The following is a 20,554-nucleotide window of genomic DNA, read 5'->3' as shown; positions in this document are numbered from 1 at the left end:
CAACTAGCAGGCAACCAGAAATGGGGACCAAAGGGTATTGGCCCACACTTCCAGCCGCCCTGGATCTAAACACTGAGACCTGTCTGTTGGGTAGGGGGGAATCTGTCTCTTTGGACTGCCCCTCCCCCTCCCTGGGGTCCTCCTTCTACAGACTTATCCATCAATTCCCTCCAAGCTCAAGTCCTCTTCCTGTGAAGAAAAAGCCTCCAAAAAGAGAGGGATATTGGATAAGCCAGACGTTGAGGCACAGTCTTTACTAGGCAAGGAAAAACACACCCTTGGGTTACGCATGGGGCTCCTAAGCAATAAGAGGGGAAGGGAGCCATTTTACCAACCATTAATTTTTATTAAATTTCTAATCAAATACTACAATAATTTCTTCTCTTTTATAAAAAAAAAACTTAAATATTTATAACAACATCAGTTGGGGAAAAGACAAACAAAGAGAATAAAAATGAAGAAAAGTGACGACAAGACAAATTCAAGGACAGAATAAATACAGCCTATTTTACATGCCTGGCTGGCCCTGGTGGCTGCTGCCAGAGTGCCAGACCCTCAGCCTTAGAATTAGCAGCTGTTCAAAATCTCCTCCAGTTTCAACATGTCCAAGGGGGGGATTTTGGCGACTTCAAAGAAGACCCTGCAAAAGGAAGAGGGGTCTGCTCAGTGTAAAACAGGCCAAAGCAAGTAGGCTCCATGGAATAAGTGGGATACAGGCCCTTGGGTCCCTATCTTGCTTTAACCCTGGAGCAGAAAGTAAGGTAAAAAGTACCTGAATCTTTCTTTTCCCTTCAAAGAGATTAGTCTGCACCCCGACTCATGACTAAGCACAAACCCAACCTCGACGGGAGTTTGGTACTTACTGGTGGGAGTACTTGGACTGCACAGTCTTGAGCCTATTGCAAGAACGCAAAGTCAGCAGGATATTCAGCTGCTTGACCAAGGGGTGAAGATCAGAGGTCTTGTAGCCAGTGTAATACTCCAGGGTAGGAGCCTAGAAGAAGCAACATGAACAGTGATTTTCCAACAGGAAGCTGACCCTTCCTGTCTCCAATACCCCCAACTTCCTATCCATAGTATAGACAGGAAAGATGGTTAAACATTTCAAAGACCCATACAGCATGGGCACCGACTGTTCATTATAGGGTACTAGCTAACAGAATATATTCCCGCTGCACACGGATGGTATGGCTATATCCATGTGCGCCAGCTGGATATTAGCCCTGGCCATAGGTATTCATGTAAGTAGACACCCACTAAAGAACTTAAGGACCAGGGCTGACTTTGTAACTTACTCTCAGGTTAAGAGCCAATGGCCAGGCAAACCTCAGAGCAAACTTGAGCTCCCACCTAAACAGTCAACAGGAACGTAAGGCTGGTCCTCCTCTCTGCCTCGAACAGCTATCATTTCATGCATTCGTTTTCTTGTTCGACTTTAAGGACGCCTATCATGTGGCGAAAGGGATATAGCAGAGTGTTTAAGAGCAAAGGTGCTAGAGGTGAACTACGTGGGTTCAAATTCCAGCACAGCCTTCAACCAGTTACTTAACCTCTCGGTGCCTCAGTTTCCAAATCTGCCACATGGGGATCATTATACTAATTAAATGAGTTAATATACAGAAATCACATCAAACAGGGTCTAGCATATACCCGAAGAATTAATATTACCCAAAGGACTAATATTACCAAACTCCATATAGGATGCTGTGAATACAAAGATGAGTAAGAGATGACAAAAGCACCTGCTTTTGAGGAGTCTATACTCTAGCGGGGGAGACAGACGTGTACACAGAGAATTGCGAAATGTGTGGAAAGTGTTATGCTGGAGGGCAGCACGGGACCCTAGAGGAAAAGAAGCACAGAGCCCAGGCATTTTGGCTGGGAGAGTCACAGAAAGCTTTGTAGATGGGGGTACGTCTGCAACAGGTGTTGAGAGTCTAGTGGGAGCTCCAGAGGTAGAAAAAGGAAGATTTATTATTCTGTGAGGTAGTGGTTTTCTTAAAATGTCTTAAAACTATTTTCTCTGAACTCTAGTTTGGTTTTTGTTTTGTTTTTTTGTTTGTTTGTTGCCCAAATATCTTACCCGAAAGCTCAAATATCTTAGCCGGAATTGGGGGTGAGGGGCCAAGATGCCTACCAATTTGGATCCCTTTACCTCTTACATGACCCCTGAGATACTTCTGTAGGAATCCCAGGGCTCCACTGAACCCCGTTTGCAAACCACTGCCACAGGCAGTCATTGGTATGCTGAGCAAGGGAGTAAGGCATCCTACTGAGTGTGTTAATTAAGTAATTAAGATTAAGGGCCCTATTGTCATGGCCCCAATTGTTCAGGCCCCAGTGCTTCAGAGGGACCCTTACAAAAGCCTGCTCACTGGTGGTGACACTTTCACACACTCTCTCACCTAACATACCTTCTACACTACTATACACTAGTACTGTTTCCAAAACACACAAATAGGCATATGTCTGTCACTCCGCTGCCTAAAAAACGTGCAATGCCTTAGTTTAACAGGGGTCTCTCAGTATGGTAGCAAAGGCCTGTCACCATCTGACCACCCTCTATCATGCTGGTCTCACCCCTCACCATTCCCTGTTAATACATCCTCTGCTTCATCCACAGGAAATGTCTCATTCTGCCCCCCAGTACCTCACACTGTTTCCTTATTGCCTTCACATCTTTTCAAGTATTGTTCCCTCTACCTAGGATGTCTGGTCTCACAGGTTCCTACTCATCTTTCAAGACCCAGCTCAAACGTCCCCTTCTCTGGGAAGCAGTGTACACAGTATAGAGGACTATGGAGCCGGACTTCCTGGCTTCAGATCAGGGCTGACATTTAGCTGACACTCCCTGGTCTAGCCACACCAAGTGTTAAAAACACTGACATTTTTCTGTCCTAGTTGGCAAAGCAGTTTGCTGCCCTGAGCCTCTCAACTGTCCCCCCTTCAGGACCCATCAGACGTCCTCAAGATCCAAAGGTCAAAGCCTGGGTCCGCATAGGGCCTCCAGGATCATGGTTCTGGACCTATGGCCACATTCATTCTTTTTTTTTTTTTTGTCTTTTTGCCATTTCTTGGGCCGCTCCTACGGCACATGGAGGTTCCCAGGCTAGGGGTCCAATCGGAGCCGTAGCCACCAGCCTGCGCCAGAGCCACAGCCACGTGGGATCCAAGCCCGCGTCTGCCACCTACACCACAGCTCACGGCAACACCGGATCCTTCACCCACGGAGCAAGGGCAGGGATCGAACCCGCAACCTCATGGTTCCTAGTCGGATTCGTTCACCACTGCACCACAATGGGAACTCCGCCACATTCATTCTGATCACAGAGTAGGTATATGCTTTGACTAGCGCTCCTAGTTCCCAAAGCCTAGGTCTGCCTCTCATTAGCAAAACATGGGAAGTTATTTCTCATCTGTAAAACACGGATAAGAGAGCTGATCTCATAGGGTTGTTGTGAAGATTAAGCGAGTTAACACATCAAGTGTTTAGATCACTGTCTAGTCACTCCATAAAGGCCAGTCATTGTTATTATCACATTCTTTTTCATCATCATCATCGTCATCATTGCCATTTACCAAATGCTTTCTCTGTCCCAAGAAATTTCAGGGCCCTGTCCAAGTTCTCTCCACTATTTAGAGGGTTCTTCCTCAGCACACAGAGGTTTTCCCATCAGTGGTTGGGAAGAGGATGCTCATTGGTAAATATATTCTTTCTATATGGAGGGCATGTTACACATCAGTAAAAATTCAGTTTTCTAATGTTGCTTTCATTCAAATTTTTTTTTTGTCTTTTTTTTTTTTTTTTTGCTATTTCTTGGGCCGCTCCCGCGGCATATGGAGGTTCCCAGGCTAGGGGTCCAATTGGAGCTGTAGCCGCCAGCCTATGCCAGAGCCACAGCAACGCGGGATCCGAGCCGCGTCTGCAACCTACACCACAGCTCACGGCAACGCCACCGGATCCTTAACCCACTGAGCAAGGCCAGGGACCGAACCCGCAACCTCATGGTTCCGAGTCGGATTCGTTAACCACTGCACCACGACGGGAACTCCAAATTTTTGATACAATTGAGAAAGCATCAAATATACATTCTGGTTGTATTGGGGAAGGAGGCTGGGTGGTGGGGACGGCAGAAGAAGAAGAGCACGATAGTAAACCTCTGAGTCCCCTATTACATACATGGACAGTTGCTACTCTGTTCTCTGGGTCAGTGCCTTCCAAATTCTGTTCCAAAGAGCTCCCTTGTGGGGGCGACCTTGCTGAGGAGACTGCCAGGAGCAGAGGTGAGATTGGGGTCATGTAAGAAGTGGGTCCAGGGTGTTCCCACCGTGGCACAGTGGAAACGAATCTGACTAGGATCCATGAGGACGCAGGTTCGATCCCTGGCCTTGCTCAGTGGATTAAGGATCCAGTGTTGCTGTGAGCTGTGCTGTAGGTCGCAGGCATGGCTCAGACCCTGTGTGGCTATATGGCTATGGTGTAGGCTGGTGGCTACAGCTCCGATTCAACCCCTAGCCTGGGAACCTCCATATGCCATAGGTGCGGCCCTAGGAAAAAAAAAGTGGGTCCACCCCATCCCTTGCTGCAACGGAAATAATTTCTCATTAGTCTGTTTTGTGATATTGGGCTTTCACGGAAGCTTGGAACAAAGAGTACCGTGACTAAGAAAAATGAAAAAAAAAAAAAAAAAAAAAAGACTTCAAAACCATGGTTCTAGAAACCGTTTAGGCAGCTAGGCCCCCAAGATGTCCAGATGTTAAAGAATCATAATGGCAGGTACGTGGCAGTTCTGTAGAATTTCCCACGGCCCTAATTTACACCTTCCTCCTGAGCGGAACCTCGGCCTTTAAATCCCTACCCTTTCTTCTCCACCGCCCACAAGTGTTTACCCAGTGTCCCAGGTTCTTCATGTAGAGCGCCAGGAGGAAGGAGCCAGCAGCCAGCTTGGAAGCCCTCTCCTGGATGTAGTCGTATTCCTGCAGGGTCATCTCACAGATGAAGCGGGACAAGGTCAGTGTCTCCATGCTGGCACGAACACACTAAAGGCAGGAAGAAGACTGGCTCAGCCATCAATTCGGAACCCTGGCGCCAAGCCGAAGACGCCCTGGGCCAACGCTAACCAGTCAGCCCCCCTTGAGCCTAAACGACTCTTCTGCCTGAATGATATATTTCTTCTGCACGCCGACGCACATGAAGGACCCTGCCCCCAAAGCACAGCATCTTTAGGAGGGAGGGGATTCTGCCATTGGCAAGAGTCTTTGCCACCCTTGGGGTTTTCAAGCAAATTATCCAGTATGCTTGGGGTCCCCTCCCACCTCTGCTTTCCGTTGGTGCCATCCTCTCAAGAACCAAAGCCCTCCAGCTGTAATGGTGCACCTGCTCCTAGGCTGGATGTATTCCATGCTCCAAAAGAACTCCTTTCCTTTTCTTGTTTGAATCATATATACATATGATTCAATATAATGATAAATATAGAGTGACTTCCACGGAAACCAATACTCAGGTAAAGGAAGAGAATTTTGCCAGCATCTCCCCCAAACTTCCCATGTGTGCCTCCCTGATTGAAGAATCTCCTCCCCCTCCCCTCCTCTGCCCTGACCTCAAAACTTTACAGGTACACCATGGCAATCTGTCATTTTCTCCCTCCCCCTCCTTCCACTCCACAAAGATTGCAATCTAGGAGGGTGGCCCAAAGAACCTACCCCCAGGTGTCCGCTTTCCCTTTTCCCACCACTCAGGCAGCCACTCTGGGAATGGAGGGGACGAACCCAGAAGCGGGGCAAGGAAGACTTAGGCCTCCTCCCTCTTACCCTAGCATATCTGCGCAGAAAATGATAGGCAATAGGAATGTTGATATCAAATTCTAGGGTATGCAGGATTCGGATTTCCATGGCAAGCATCTCATCGCGCTTGTAAATATCATCGCAGATGTACAGGAAGTCATCCACACAAGGTGGGCAGGGCTCCTACGGATGGAGAAGAGAGGCAGTGACAACCAGGTGAAGACCGCCCCCTCCTCTCTGCTTGGAGGTGAAAGGCAGATGAGGAGAGGGGGGGAAGGATAGGAGGTAATAGCATTTCCTGGCATACATCTTCAGGGGAGCTCCGAGAGCCAACTTCTGGTTGACTTGAGGGGCCCGTCTGGAAAACAAAATTGGAAGATGGGGGAGGCAGATGGGGCTTCTTAGGGTAGATTCTTGTAGCACTGGAAGTGGCAAAATATGGCACAGGGACTGGGAGTGGTGAGCTCTCTCCTAATGTGTGACAACTCCCCCCTGAATCTTTTCTCTAGCTGCATCTCACTGCCCGTCCCAGCGTTCTTCTCGCATCTGTATTTTCAAATCACAAACTGGACCAGTCCTCCGGGTTCATGTAGAAGAAATCTAAGGCCTGCTCTGGAGAGAACAGAGGGAAGGAGACCACGGAAAGGGGAGTTAGAGATGGAAAATAAGACTGCACTTTGTTTCCCAGACAGAGGAATGAATAAGGAGGATTGGGAGGGGGCACTGCTGGAGTAACGGGCAGTGAGAGGGAGGCAGATAGGCGCAGAGAGAGCCTAAGCAGAAACTGAAGACTGCAAGGGGTGGGAGGATGCGCAAGGGGGCTAGACTGGGAGGATCCCCGTCAGGTCAAGGGCTAGAAGAACCGCTGCCTCCCCCCACCCACACCACCCAATCCAGGAGTACCTTGCCATTCCCAAGTCACACCCCTCTGCAGGCTGAACCTTGGTCTTAGGGAGAGAACTAGGAGGCAGGAAGACCCCTCGAATCTTTGTCTGTTTGTTTTAGTGTTTTAGAGCCACAACCGCAGCATATGGAGGTTCCCAGGCTAGGGGTCGAATCAGAGCTGTAGCTACCAGCCTACGCCACAGCCACAGCAATGCAGGATCCGAGCCGCATCTGCAATCTACACCAGAGCCCACAGCAACATTGGATCTTTAACCCACTGAGCGAGGCCAGGGATCAAACCCGAGTCCTCGTGGATACTATTTGCATTCAAAGCGGCTGAGCCCCAACAGGAACTCCCTCCCCCTGAATCTTTTCTCTAGCTGCATCTCACTGCCCATCCCCGCGTTCTTCTCGCATCTGTATTTTCAAATCACAAACTGGACCAGTCCTCTGGGTTTGCAGAGAAGAAAACTGAGGCCCAGAGAGAGGAAGCGACTGGTTCAAGTTCACCCAGCAACCTAGTGACAACCCTAGGACAGGAAACTCTCCCTTCCACTGCTCTACTCACCAGTGGCTCCTTCCTTTCTTCTCTTTTTGTACCATCCCCAGACCTCCCCTTGTAAAAGTCTTTCTGTGCTTCTCAATCCTGTGAGGGGAAGACACCCCTTCTCCAAAATACTTAGTCTTTTGTCCTGACAACCTGAAGAGGGGACCCTTCGGCTTCCAAAATTTGCTAGGAGAGAGCATGCCCTTCATCCACTTTTCCTCCCTCCTGCTCTCTGTTGGACACCCCCGCCCCCCAGGCTCAGCTGCTTGTTCAAAACCCCCTTGAGGCTGAGACAAGGAATACTTGATGGAGCCCCAAAGACATTCCTAGGTAGGGAGAGGGAGGAGGAGGGAAAGGGGGGCGGAGGGAGAGGGGGAAAAAGAGAGAGGGAGGTGAGCAATGGGATGGCTCAGGAAGCCAGTGCACGGGGGAAGGAAATGAGCCAGAAAGAGGAAGAAGGGAAAAGAGGAAGCAAAAGAAGGAGAAGGCTAGGGGGCAAGGGCAGGAAGGAGGGAGGGAGGATGAAAGGAGGGAAAGAAGGAGCCAAGGAGGAAAAGAGGGTGCAAGGGAGCAGCTGAGGAAGGGAGCGAGAGGGAGCGGGGAGTGCGGAGGATCCAGGGAACCAGGGAGCAAGATGTAGGAGAGGAAGTGAGCCGGAGAGGGCAACAGGGAGGGAGGGAGGAGAGAGAGAAGGAGCCCAAATGAAGGAGATAGGGAAGGAGGGTGGGAGAGAGTTAAGTGGGGAAGAATCACAGTGCTTAGGTACCTTGGAGCAAGGATGGGAGACGAGGAGGGAAGGAGGGAGCAGACAAGGAAGGGGGGGGGGGAAGGGAAGGAGACAGCTACAGAGGGGGGAGGGGAGCAGATACTAGAGGAATGGAAGGGAGGATGGGGGGGAGGTCGAGAGGGGAGAGAGTCAGCTAGGGAAGGAGAGAAGAGAGTGAACAAGGGGTAGGGAGAGAAAGGGAGGGCCGAAGGGGGGAGGAGGAGGGAGGGAGGGAGAGAGGCACTGGAGGAAGGAGGCAGGGAGGGAACCCGGGTGGAAGGGAGGTGGGGCATGGAAGGAGGGAGCAACTGAGGAGGGGAGGGAGGGAGGGAGAGAGGGGTCCAGAAAGGGAGGGTTGGAAAGAGCAACAGGGAGTGGGTGGGTGCCAGGGGAGGGAGGAACCCACTAGAGAGTGAGCTCAGGTACAAAGCAGGGGTTCGGAGATCAATCCAGGGAGGCACTGAAAGGGACGGGTGGAGTTAAGGAGGTTCTGGTCAGGGTGGGAGCTGATGAGTGAAGGAGAAAGCAAAGGAGGGAAGCAGAGCAGGGATACAGCTGAGGAGGGAACAGTTGGCATCTAAGAGGAAAAAATCAGATGAAGTAGTTAGATGGATTATGGTTATGAAGGAAAGGCCAGCTACTTGCTTTTTTTTATACTGCTCCTTCAAAAATCATTAATGTATTTAGGAGCTCCCGTCGTGGCTCAGTGGTTAATTAACGTGACTAGGAACCATGAGGTTGCAGGTTCGATCCCTGGCCTCGCTCAGGAGCAGACGTGACTTGGATCCCGCGTTGCTGTGGCTGTGGTGTGGGCCGGCAGCTGTAGCTCTGATTCAACCCCTAGCCTGGGAACCTCCATATGCTGTGGGAGCAGCCCTAAAAAAAGACAAAAAGACAAAAAAAAAAACAATTAATGTATTTGGACTCACTGCTGTCTACACCAGGTCATTTTCGCTTCAATGTCTCCAGCACCTGGATTTGGAACTACTTTCTTATATATGCAGTTTGAGATTCCACTAGATGGAAATGGTGTTGCTAGAAGAAGAAAAGGGGAATGGGGACTAGTCCGGAAGGAAGCTTTAAGAAGAACAACCCATGTAATTAGGAACATGCCCACACACACACACACATCTTCAAAGAAGAAACAGGAGAACTTTGTTGATGCCAGGAAACAAACATGCCACCATTTGCACCCAACATCAGCTTTCCTGCTAAGGAAGACAGACAAAAAAATTGGGAGGAAAACTGATTTATGTGCATGTATGTAATTGCATACACACACAAATATACACATATGCACATGTGCATATGTGTGTACATACATATATTATACATATATACATACATTCATATGCATGCATATAAATACACATCCATACATAAATACATATATATCTAGCATGGAGAGAAACCAATAGATTCGTTTTTTCCAGGTCCTATGAACTCAGGCTCACCTCAAATTTTGCTGCAATCAGAAAAGCAGTGGAACCAAGGAGCTGTAGCTTGTCTCTCTTGCATATTACCTCCATAAGGTAATGATCTACCAGCTTTACTGCCAAGTACAGGGTCTCGTGACTCATCTCAAAGGTCATCTAGAGGAACACACAAACAGGGCAGGAATTCACATATTGTCCAACTCCAAAGCCATATCCAGATAGATCGAACTACCCGGTCTGTGGCATGGAGGAGAGTGGAGCTACCGGACCTGGCCAGCTGAAACTCTGCTCTGAATGCAGGAACCATCTTAGCTAGGTACCTGGCTATATCTCCTGTGCCTTTGAGGACCCTGGACTTATCTATTCCTACCCATTTGGGTAAGTGACCAATCTCAATGTCAGAGAGAGATGCTCTGCCTTCTCTCTGAGCACCTGAGTGAACATACCTTCTCTTTGATCTCCAAAACTGAGACGCTGGCTTTCCCCATGTGCTACTTGTAGTGTAAACCCAAAAAGTTGGCTTCTCCTTTGGATGTAAGTTTTGATTGCCAAGGTATCTACTTCAAAGAGGTATCCACTTCAAGGATGGCCATCTCCAATGAACGCACTGCCAGCCCCAAGACTAGATAAGGAACCAGGCCACCTCCCCCACTGAGGCTTCTTTGTCAGTTACCATTGGATTTAGTAACTGACCATTTGAACTGATTTTTTTTTCCTCTCCCCAAGCCTTAAATTCCTGCACTTATGTTTTAAATTAACCGACAAAGAATGACCTCCGGAAATACTAGGCCCCCAACCTCAACCCATTAAGAGCAGAACCCTCTGGCCTGCATGCTCAACTGCTCACGCTCTCTCACTCTCTCTCCCCTCTCCTCCAACCTCAACCTCCCATGTGGCTCCAGGGGTGCTGTATAAGTCTGAGGTCCTTTAGATAATAAACTTTTCATTTTTCAAAGTTTCCGGATGGTTACTGCTGAAGGGCATCTTGCTGTCATAATAAGAACTTCAAGGTCTAGTCCAGCCACAATATTAGTTATTGATGGACTGAGACCAGCACTAAACATTACTACCTTATACAGTGAACTCCCCAAAGAGATGTTTATTTAGCTCTGAAATACAGAGACGTGTTTATTAGTTTATTCATTCACTTCTCTTTCCAACTAGATATGTTATCAAAATATACGGATTGGGAGCAAGTACCAAGAGCACCATTTGGAAGTGAGAAGCCAAAATGAGATTAAAGCAGCAGCAGTATAACCCTCCTTTCCTTCTTTCTCTTATTTGTCTTTGTTCTTGTTTTACAAACTTCAAGAAACCATGTCTTATAGCCCCAGTCCCAGAGTTAGTGCTGGCCCATATGGCATCTTTGTGCAAATTAGAAAAGAAAAAAAAAAGGCATCTCTCTGGGTGAATGCAGCCCTTCTGGCATACATCTTATCATGTAGACAATACTTTTATATAAATTAACAAAAGGTACCCCTGCCTCAGTGTATAGCAGGCTCACAGCCAGAATGCACAGCATGGCAAACAGGGTATGAGCTAGATTCCATTGCCTGCTTTTGCCTTGCAGGAAGCTATGTGTCAACACTATTTGCACCGTACACAGTGGTCCCACACAATCCTCAGTGATGTTTCTTCCTCACAACTCCTTAGGCTCTTAGGATTCAAAAACAATAAAATCTAGGGCGTTCCCCATGTGGCTCAATGCTAACAATTGTGCATTGCTGTGGCTGTGGCATAGGCTGGCAGCTGCAGGTCCGATTCGACCCCTAGCCTGGGAACTTCCATATGCTGCAGGTACAGCCCTTAAAAAACAAAACATTATTCTATCTTCCAGGTCTATAATGGAAAAAAATAAAAATAATTATATAAAAAACAAACAAAAAAACCCCTCTATACTAGCTCTGTAACAGGGAATAACAAATCTGACTCCATATTAGATCTGTTTCTTTTACTTTTTAACCTTTGTATGACATTGCTTCTGCTAAAAGTTAATCACTAAAGAGATGTGGCCTATAGTTTGAAGTATACATAATGGTCCACTCCCTGGAATCCTGCCCCCAGGCCTGAATGTTAGACTAAAATACCTTTACTTAATTCACAGGAAGCATCCTGAACTAGCTCACCTGTGAATGGCTGCAGGAAAGAAGTTAATACATTCTCTCTTGGAGTCTGGCCAAAACCTGGAGATATCTGCAAAACTTATGGCCTTTTTACTTTACCTCCTCCCCTCCTCTTCGTTCAATAAAAGAAACCATCAGCCAGACCCTGGATGTCAGTCTGCCATCTTAGACTCCCAGCCTTCCAAATAAAGGTTGCTATTTCTGGCCCCAACACCTCATCTCTTGATTTATTGGCCTGTTGTGTGGCAAGCAGAATGACCTTGGACTTGGTAACAGTCCAACACTTTAATTAATGCATGAATCCCCTCTTTCATGTCTCTACCAAATAGTTGCTCAGTTCCTGCCATAGAAATTCCAAATACAGCCCAATTTCTCACTCAATGGTTTTAACAGAAAATTCTTCCTTTTACTGAGTAGGAATCACCCTCACTGTAAATTTCACTTACTTTATTGGTCCTCCTTTGCTATCAGCTACTCTTACTGACTGGACCCTAATGACCAAAGAGTAGGTCCATAAGGAGCATTGAAGAAATGGATGTCTATTTGGATGGTAAAATTATTATCAGAATATGATTAAATACATTGCTTCAGCAATAGACATATTACATTTCTGAATAATAAAGAAGCTATTCTTACTGTTCCGGGGATATGCCCTTGGATCTTCTCAGAAATATGTCTTTATTAATTTCCTTTTACTTCTATAATAAATTGCCACGCACTTAGTGGCTTAAAATGACACAGATTCAATATCTTACAGATCTGGAGGTCATAAGTCCATGGGACTCACTGGGCTGACAAAAAATCAAAGTGTTAGCAGGATTGTGTTTCTTTCTGAAGGTTCTAGAAGGGAATCCTTTTTTTTTAGCCTCTAGAAGCTGCCCACATTCCTTGGTTTGGGATCACTTCCATCTTCATAGCCAGCAGTGGCCATCACATTGCATCATGCTCTGCCTCCCTCTTCCACATTTAAGGACCCTTGTGATTATAACTGGGCCTATTTGGATAATCCAGGATAATCACTGTATCTTCTTTTTTTTTTTTTGTCTTTTTGCCATTTCTTTGGGCCACACCTGCGGCATATGGAAGTTCCCAGGCTAGGGGTCAAATCGGAGCTGTAGCTGCCAGCCTACGCCAGAGCCACAGCAATGTGGGATCCGAGCCACGTCTGCAACCTACACCACAGCTCCCAGCAACGCTGGATCCTTAACCCACTGAGCAAGGCCAGGGATCAAACCCACAACCTCATGGTTCCTAGTTGGATTTGTTAACCACTGAGCCACAACTGGAACTCCCTAATCACTCTGCCTTAAATTCAGTGGACTATAATCTTAATTCCATAGTCTAATTTCCTTTTGCCATATGAGGTAACATAGTCACAGATTCTGGGGATTAGGGTGCAAGACATTTTATTCTGCCTACTACATATTCCAAAAGAATGTCATGAGAAATGGAAAAGGAGAGTTTGTGCAAATGAAATGTAATGACTATTACATCTAAGTGTCAAGAAATTGAGTTTATACATGGGGAGTTCCATGTATGGTGTAGGTCAGCAGCTACAGCTCCAATTGGACCCCTAGCCTGGGAACCTCCATATGCCATGGGTGTGGCTCTAAAACGACAAAAAGACCAAAAAAAAAAAAAAAAGAAAAGAAAGAAATTGAGTTCATACAAAATCAAATCCAAAACAGTTAACAAAATTATAGTAAGAACAAACATATCAATAATTACTTTAAATGTAAATGGATTAAATGCTTCAACCAAAAGACATAGACTGGCTGAATGGATACAAAAACAAGGGCCATATATATGCTGTCTACAAGAGACCCACTTCATGATCAAGGGACACATATAGACTGAAACTGAGGGGATGAAAAAAGGTATTCCATGCAAATGGAAATCAAAAGAAAACTGGAGTAGCAATACTCATATCAGACAAAATAGACTTTAAAATACAGACAAGAGATAAAGAAGGACAATACATAAGGACCAAGGGATCAATCCAAGAAGATATAACAATTGTAAATATATGTGCATCCAATGTAGGAGCACCATAATATATAAGGCAAATACTAACATCCATAAAAGGAGAAATTGACAGTAACACAAAAACAATGGGGGGCTTTAACACCCCGCTTATACCAATGGACAGATCATCCAGAGAGAATATCAATAAGGAAACACAGGCTTTAAATGACGTATTAGACCAGATGGATTTAATTGATATTTATAGAGCATTCCATCCAAAAGCAGAATACACATTCTTTTCAAATGCACATAGAACATTTTCCAGGACAGATCACATGCTGGGCCATAAAGAAAACCTCAGTAAATTTAAAAAAACTGAAATCATAACAAGCATTTTTTCCAATAACAATGCTATAAAATTAGAAATCAATCATAAGAAAAAACTTCAAGAGACACAAACTCATGGAGGCTAAACAGTATGATACTAAACAACCAATGGATTACTGAAAAAAATCAAAGGGGACATGAAAAAATATCTAGAGACAAATGAAAATGAAAACAACAAAAATCCAAAACCTATGGGATGCAGTAAAAACAGTTCTAAGAATTTATACTAATACAAGCTTGCCTTGGAAAATAAGAAAAATCTCAAACAACCTAACTTTACACCTAAAGTAACTAGAGAAAGAAGAGCAAAAACCGAATGTACAAGAAATAGCAACAACAACAACAACAACAAAAGACAAAAAAAAAAAAAAAAAAAAAAAAAAAGGAGTTCCCGTCGTGGCGCAGTGGTTAACGAATCTGACTAGGAACCATGAGGTTGCGGGTTCGGTCCCTGCCCTTGCTCAGCGGGTTAACGATCCGGTGTTGCCGTGAGCTGTGGTGTAGGTTGCAGATGCGGCTCGGATCCCACGTTGCTGTGGCTCTGGCATAGGCCGGTGGCTACAGCTCCGATTGGACCCCTAGCCTGGGAACCTCCATGTGCCGCGGGAGCGGCCCAAGAAATAGCAACAACAACAACAACAACAAAAGACAAAAAAAAAAAAAAAAAAAAAAAAAAAAAAAAAAAAAAAAAAAAAAAAACCCGAATGTAGAAGAAGGAAAGAAATCATAAAGATCAGAACAGAAATAAATGAAATAGAGACTAAGAAAATAATAGAAAAGATCAATGAAACTAAAAGCTGCTTCTCTGAAAAGATAAACAAAGTTGATAAACCTTTAGCCAGACTCATCAAGAAAAAAAAAAAAAAGAGGGCCTAAATCAATAAAATTAGAAATTAAAAGGAAAAAGTTACACTGACCCCACAGAAATACAAAGGATCATAAGAGACTACTACAAGCAGCTATATGCCAAGAAAACGGACAACCTAGAAGTAATGGACAAATTCTTAGAAAGATACATCGCCTAAGACTGACTCAGGAAGAAGAGAAAATATAAACAGACCAATTATAAGTATTGAAATTGAATCTGTGATTTAAAAACTCAAAAAAAAAAAAAAAAACCTCCCAACAAACAAAATCCAGGACCAGATGGCTTCATAGGCAAATTCTACCAAACATTTAGAGACTTAACACCTATCCTTCTGAAACTATTCCAAAAAATTGCAAAGGAAGAAACACTCCTGAACTCATTCTAAGAGACCCCCATCACCCTGATACCAAAACCAGAAAAAGACACCACAAAAAAAGAAAATTGCAGGCCAATATCACTGATGAACTCAGACACAAAAATGCTCAACAAATACTAGCAAACCAAAGCCAACAATATATTTAAAAGATCACACAACATGACCAAGTGGGATTTATCCTAGGGATACAAGGTTTTTTCAAATATGCACAATCAGTGCTATATACTACATTAACAAATTGAAGAATAAAAACCATCTGATGATCTCAACAGATGCAGAAAAACTTTTAATAAAATTCAGCATCCATTTTTGATAAAAACTCTCCAGAAAGTGGGTATAGAGGAAACATACCTTGATATAACAAAGGCCATATATGACAAACCCACAGCTAACATCCTATTAAACAATGAAAAGCTGAAAGCATTTCCTTCCTCTAAGATCAAGGATGTCCACACTCACCACTTTTATTCAGCAACAGTTCTGGGAGTTCTAGCCATAGCAATCAAAGAAGAAAAAGAAATAAAAGGGATGCAAATTGGAAAAGCAGATATAAAACTGTCAATGTTTGCAGATGACATGATATTATACAAAGGAAATCCTTAAAGATTCTACCAGAAAACTACCAGAGCTCATCAATGAATTTGGTAAAGTTGAAGGGTACAAAATTAAAACAAAGAAATTTGCTGCATTTCTATACACTAACAATAAAAGATCAGAAAGAGAAATTAAGGAAATAATCCCATTTACCACTATATCAAAAAGAATAAAATACCTAGGAATAAGTGTACCTAAGGAGGTAAAAGATCTGCACTGTAAAGCTATAAAACACTGATGAAATAAATCATATGGTATTTGTCTTTCTCTATAATATCACATATCTGGAATCTAATATATGGCACAAATGAAACTTTCCACAGAAAGGAAAATCATGGACTTGGAGAACAGACTTGTGGTCGCCAAGGAGGAGGGGGAGGGAGTGGGATGGATGGGGTGCTTGGGGTTAATAGATGCAGACTATCACCTTTGGAATGGATTACCAATGAGATCCTTCTGTGTAGCACTGGAAACTATATCTGGTCACTTATGATAGAGCATGATAACATGAGAAAAAAATGTATACATGTATGTGTAACTGGGTCACCATGCTGTACAGTAGAAAACTGACAAAACACTATAAACCAGCTATAATGGAAAAAAATAAAAATCATTAAAAAAAAGAAATCGAACATGACATAAACAAAGAGAAAGATACACTGTGTGCTTGGACTGGAAGAATCAATGTTAAAATGACTATACTACCAAGGCAATCTACAAAGCCTATGCAATCCCTATCAAATTACCAATGGCACTTTTCACAGAACTAGAACAAAAAATAAAAAATGTATATGGAAGCACAAAAGACCCTGAATAGCCAAAGCAATCTTGAGAAAGAAAAACAGAGCTGGAAGATGGTCCCTATCTTCAGACTATACTGCAAAGCCATAGTCATCAAAATAGTACGGTACTGGCATAAAAACAGACACACAGATAAGTGAAACAGCATAGAAAGCCCAGAAATAAACCTACACACCTTTGGTCAATTAATCTTTAACAAAGGAGGCAAAAATATACAATGGAGAAAAGATAGCCTCTTTAATAAGTGATGCTGGGCAAACTGGACAGCCATGTGTAAAAGAATGAAATTAGAACATTCTCTAATACCACACACACAAATAAAACTCAAAACGGATTAAAACATAAATGTAATACTGCATACTATAAAACTCTTAGAGGAAAACATAGGCAGAACACTTTTTGACATAAATCATAGCAATATCTTTTTTGATCTACCTCCTAGAATAATGAAAATAAAAATAAGAAAATCAGACCTAATTAAACTTAAAAACTTTTGCACAGCAAAGTAAACCATAAACAAAATGAAAAGATAATCCAAAGAATGGGAGAAAATATTTCCAAACAAAGCAACCAACAAGGGATTAATCCCCAGAATATATAAATAGCTCATACATCTCATTACCAAAAAAAAAAAAGATAAAAAAATAGGCAAAAGATACAACTAGACATTTTTTTCCTAAGAGACATAGAGATGGCCAAAAAGCACATGAAAAAATGCTCAACATCGTTAATTATTAGAGAAATGCAAATCAAAACTGTAATGAGGTTATGACCATCACCAACAAGTCTATGAATTATAAATGCCAGAGAGGGTGTGGAGAAAAAGGAAGTCTCATACACTGCTGGTGGGAATGTAAACTGGCACGGCCACTATGGAGAACAGTATGGAGGTTCCTTAAAAAACTAAAAATAGAAGTACCATATGATCCAGCAATCCTATTCCTAAGCATATATCTGGGGAAACCCATAATTTGAAAAAACACATGGACCCCCATTGTTCATTGCTGCACTATTTACAATAGCCAAGACATGGATGTAACCTAAATGTCCATCAATGGATGCATGGATAAAGAAGATGTGACATATTTAGACAATGGAATATGAATATTGCTTGGCCAGAGAAAAGAATGAAATAATGCCATTTGCAGCAACATGGAGGGACCTAGGGATTATCATACTAAGTGAAATAAACCAGAGAAGGACAAATATCATAGGACATTGCTTATATTTGGAATTTTAAAAAAAAAAGATACAAATGAACTTATATATAAAACAGAAATATACCCACAGACATAGAATAGAAACTTATGGTTACCAAAGGGGACACATGGAGTGGGGGTAAGGATAAATTAGGAGTTTTTGATTAACATACACACATTACTATATATATATAGATAACTGACAAGAACCTACTGTATAACACAGGGAACTGTACTCAATATTTTATCATAATCTATAAGGGAAAAGAATCTGTAAAAATAATATATATGTATGTATAAGAGAATCACTTTGCTGTATACCTGAAACTAACACAAAACTGTAAAATCAACTATACTTTAATTTTTAAAAAAGAAACAAATCGTGGTCAAATAATTATCAAAAAAAAAAAAGTGTAAGAATGGAAAGCGGCAGTTCTTTGTGAGGAAATGACAAAACCAGTGCTTATATAGCCTCCTTGCAGTACCTCACACAGGCACCTGGCCACCCATGCAGCACACTGTTATCCAATGGTAACATCAAAAAGTGTAGGTAATAATATCGGAATGAATGGTTGAAAACTGGAGTCAATAAATATTTAAATCAGCAGCTGTGTCAGTTACAGCAATCCTACTTCCTTGAACGTGAGACAACACTCTTCTAACATAATTCTCCTATTGGGACTACATGGAACAAGTCTAATCCTTGTGACAACCCCTTGACTACTGAAGATGGTTGTTATGTTTCCTATCCATTTGCATTCTAAACCAAACAACTTAACTTCCTCTACCTATTCTTCAGACGATAGGATTTTTCTGACCCCTCAGCATCAGGGTCCAAATGAGTAGCCTAACATTATGCCAGTTAGAGAGGTTTGGCAGTGCTCTGGGTAATTCCAAGCAGCTACACCAAATGAGGACAAGAAGCCTTTCAGCACAGTAGCAAGGTTCTTCCCCTACAACTGCCTTTGACTAGTGCACCCTTCCAATTCTTCCTAAACAATTCTTCTCTTTATCTGGAAATGGAAAAGCAGCAGCAAAAGGGAAGTGATAAACAAAACTCTAGAAAATGTAAAGATTACTCTTAGTCTTGAACTAGGAGGCCAATATGACAACTTCATGTTAAATTCCAAAACTCAAAGATCATCTTCTACAAAGATGAATAAACAGAGAAAAGCTACCAGATATATGAAAAAAACAAGTACTTTTTCAAGGAAAAATGCTCTGAGGAACCAGGACAAGTATCTACGTATGAAACCTTTTCAGTCCAAAAACCGAAGCAAACTTTTAAAAAGCATACTCTCAACAAGACCTGAGAGGACACTGAATCTATGAAAAGAGAACACTCCAGGATCTAGAATGACTGGTTTCTAACTAAAAAGCAACCACTTAAATAAGATGTAACAGTGAACAGTATATTAGATTGACAAAACCAAATCAATGATTCAAAGGCCCAGAGCTGAGAGATAAAAGAAAGTTGAAGATAATGAAAACTTGATGCCCAAGGAGAATAGATTCTGGAGACACACACACATACAGACATGACCAAAATAAGGAAAAAGGCAGAAGAGAAATAATAAATAATAGATAAAAAATTTCTCTGAACTAAAGAAAGACTGAACCTTTAGGTTGAAAGGACACACAATATACTAGATAAGGAAAACAGATCTGCATCTAGACTTTTAAAAAATATTTATAGGGAAGGTAATGTATTAAACAATAATAATCTGAATCTAAAAGTCTAGATTACTTTGACTAAAAATAGAAGAAATAAACTAAAAGTAAACAAACTATCTCATTTTCCTTGAGGGGCAGTTAATAGATAAGGTGTACTAAAGGGGTCGATGAACTAAAAAACAACTACATCCATATGGTGGAATATCATGTAGCAGTTTAAACGAACAAGGTAGATCTATACTTACATTGGAAGATTACCAGGACTTAAAGGAAAGAGCAAGTTGTAGAGCAATGTACACAGCATGACCTTGAATAGGTCATACAGCAAAAATATCGAAAAACCCAGCCCACTCAGTAAAAAGCTGTATTTTTATGTGTGCATGTATGCATATATGTATGTATGCACATTCATGTATTACTCATATAATTTAAGATTTTTAAAGAAAGGATAGTCAAAAACTTAATAAGACACACAAAAAAGATCTAGAAAAGTATGCTTTACACTATTTATGGTTATCTCTGAGAAGTAGGGATAGAGGAAAAGGGTGTTGATTTTGTACATACATATACGCAAATATATATGGATACACACATATTATAAACATGTATTAATTGTGTTAAAAAATTGTATGGGACAGAATGGTTAAGGTGAAATAGAGAGGGTGAAGAAATGCCACGACAAATTAACTAAACAACAATTACAGGTTGTTATCACCCATCTCTAAGACCTTGATAAGCAGAAACAAATAAATTAGCATATAAATTATACAATAATTATTAAGCCAAAATTAATTGATACAACGATCTTGGACCCTATAGAGACTATGTATTTTATTCAAACATCAATGAATTATTTATAAAAACCCATTATATCTGAAGCCATGAAGAAAATCTCATTAACTTAAGCAGAAATTATCATTCAGGTCACATTCTCAATACATAATACAATAAATCTAGAAATTGGCAGTAAAAGGATAAACCAAAAGAACTAAAGAAAGGCAAGGCATCTGAAAAAAAAATAGTAAGCATTATTTTAAAATAAAAAAACAAAACCTGGGTCAAGGGAAAAATAAAAATTGCAATTGCAGATTATTGAGGAAAAACAAGATAGCTACAACACTCTCTTTCAAAGCTAATGGGACGTAGTTA

At 42.4% G+C, this 20,554-nt stretch overlaps 1 protein-coding gene and 1 long non-coding RNA gene across 6 annotated transcripts in view; one reads left to right on the top strand and one right to left on the bottom strand.

Annotated features, from left to right (window-relative positions):
* CCNB3 (cyclin B3) overlaps positions 326 to 20,554 on the bottom strand; it is a 66,211-nt gene continuing 45,982 nt past the window's right edge. For all 5 annotated transcript variants that reach the window (XM_013990899.2, XM_021080091.1, XM_013990900.2 and 2 more), the window contains exons 8-12: positions 9,437 to 9,574; positions 5,812 to 5,967; positions 4,891 to 5,040; positions 864 to 994; positions 326 to 640 (exon numbers count right to left, since the gene is read on the bottom strand). In XM_013990899.2, coding sequence (XP_013846353.2) covers positions 568 to 640; positions 864 to 994; positions 4,891 to 5,040; positions 5,812 to 5,967; positions 9,437 to 9,574 — 648 coding nt within the window. In that variant the 3' untranslated portion in view covers positions 326 to 567. The remainder of the gene's footprint in view (positions 641 to 863; positions 995 to 4,890; positions 5,041 to 5,811; positions 5,968 to 9,436; positions 9,575 to 20,554) is intronic.
* Positions 9,583 to 11,752, top strand: LOC110257723. Its single transcript, XR_002340653.1, has 2 exons — positions 9,583 to 9,796; positions 11,523 to 11,752. It is a non-coding gene; the product is annotated as an uncharacterized LOC110257723 (long non-coding RNA).

This window comes from Sus scrofa, chromosome X, assembly GCF_000003025.6.
Source record: "Sus scrofa isolate TJ Tabasco breed Duroc chromosome X, Sscrofa11.1, whole genome shotgun sequence".
Lineage (NCBI taxonomy): Eukaryota > Metazoa > Chordata > Mammalia > Artiodactyla > Suidae > Sus > Sus scrofa.
The sequence above is the reverse complement of the archived record's forward strand: the minus strand, read 5'-3'. Positions and strand labels throughout refer to the sequence as shown.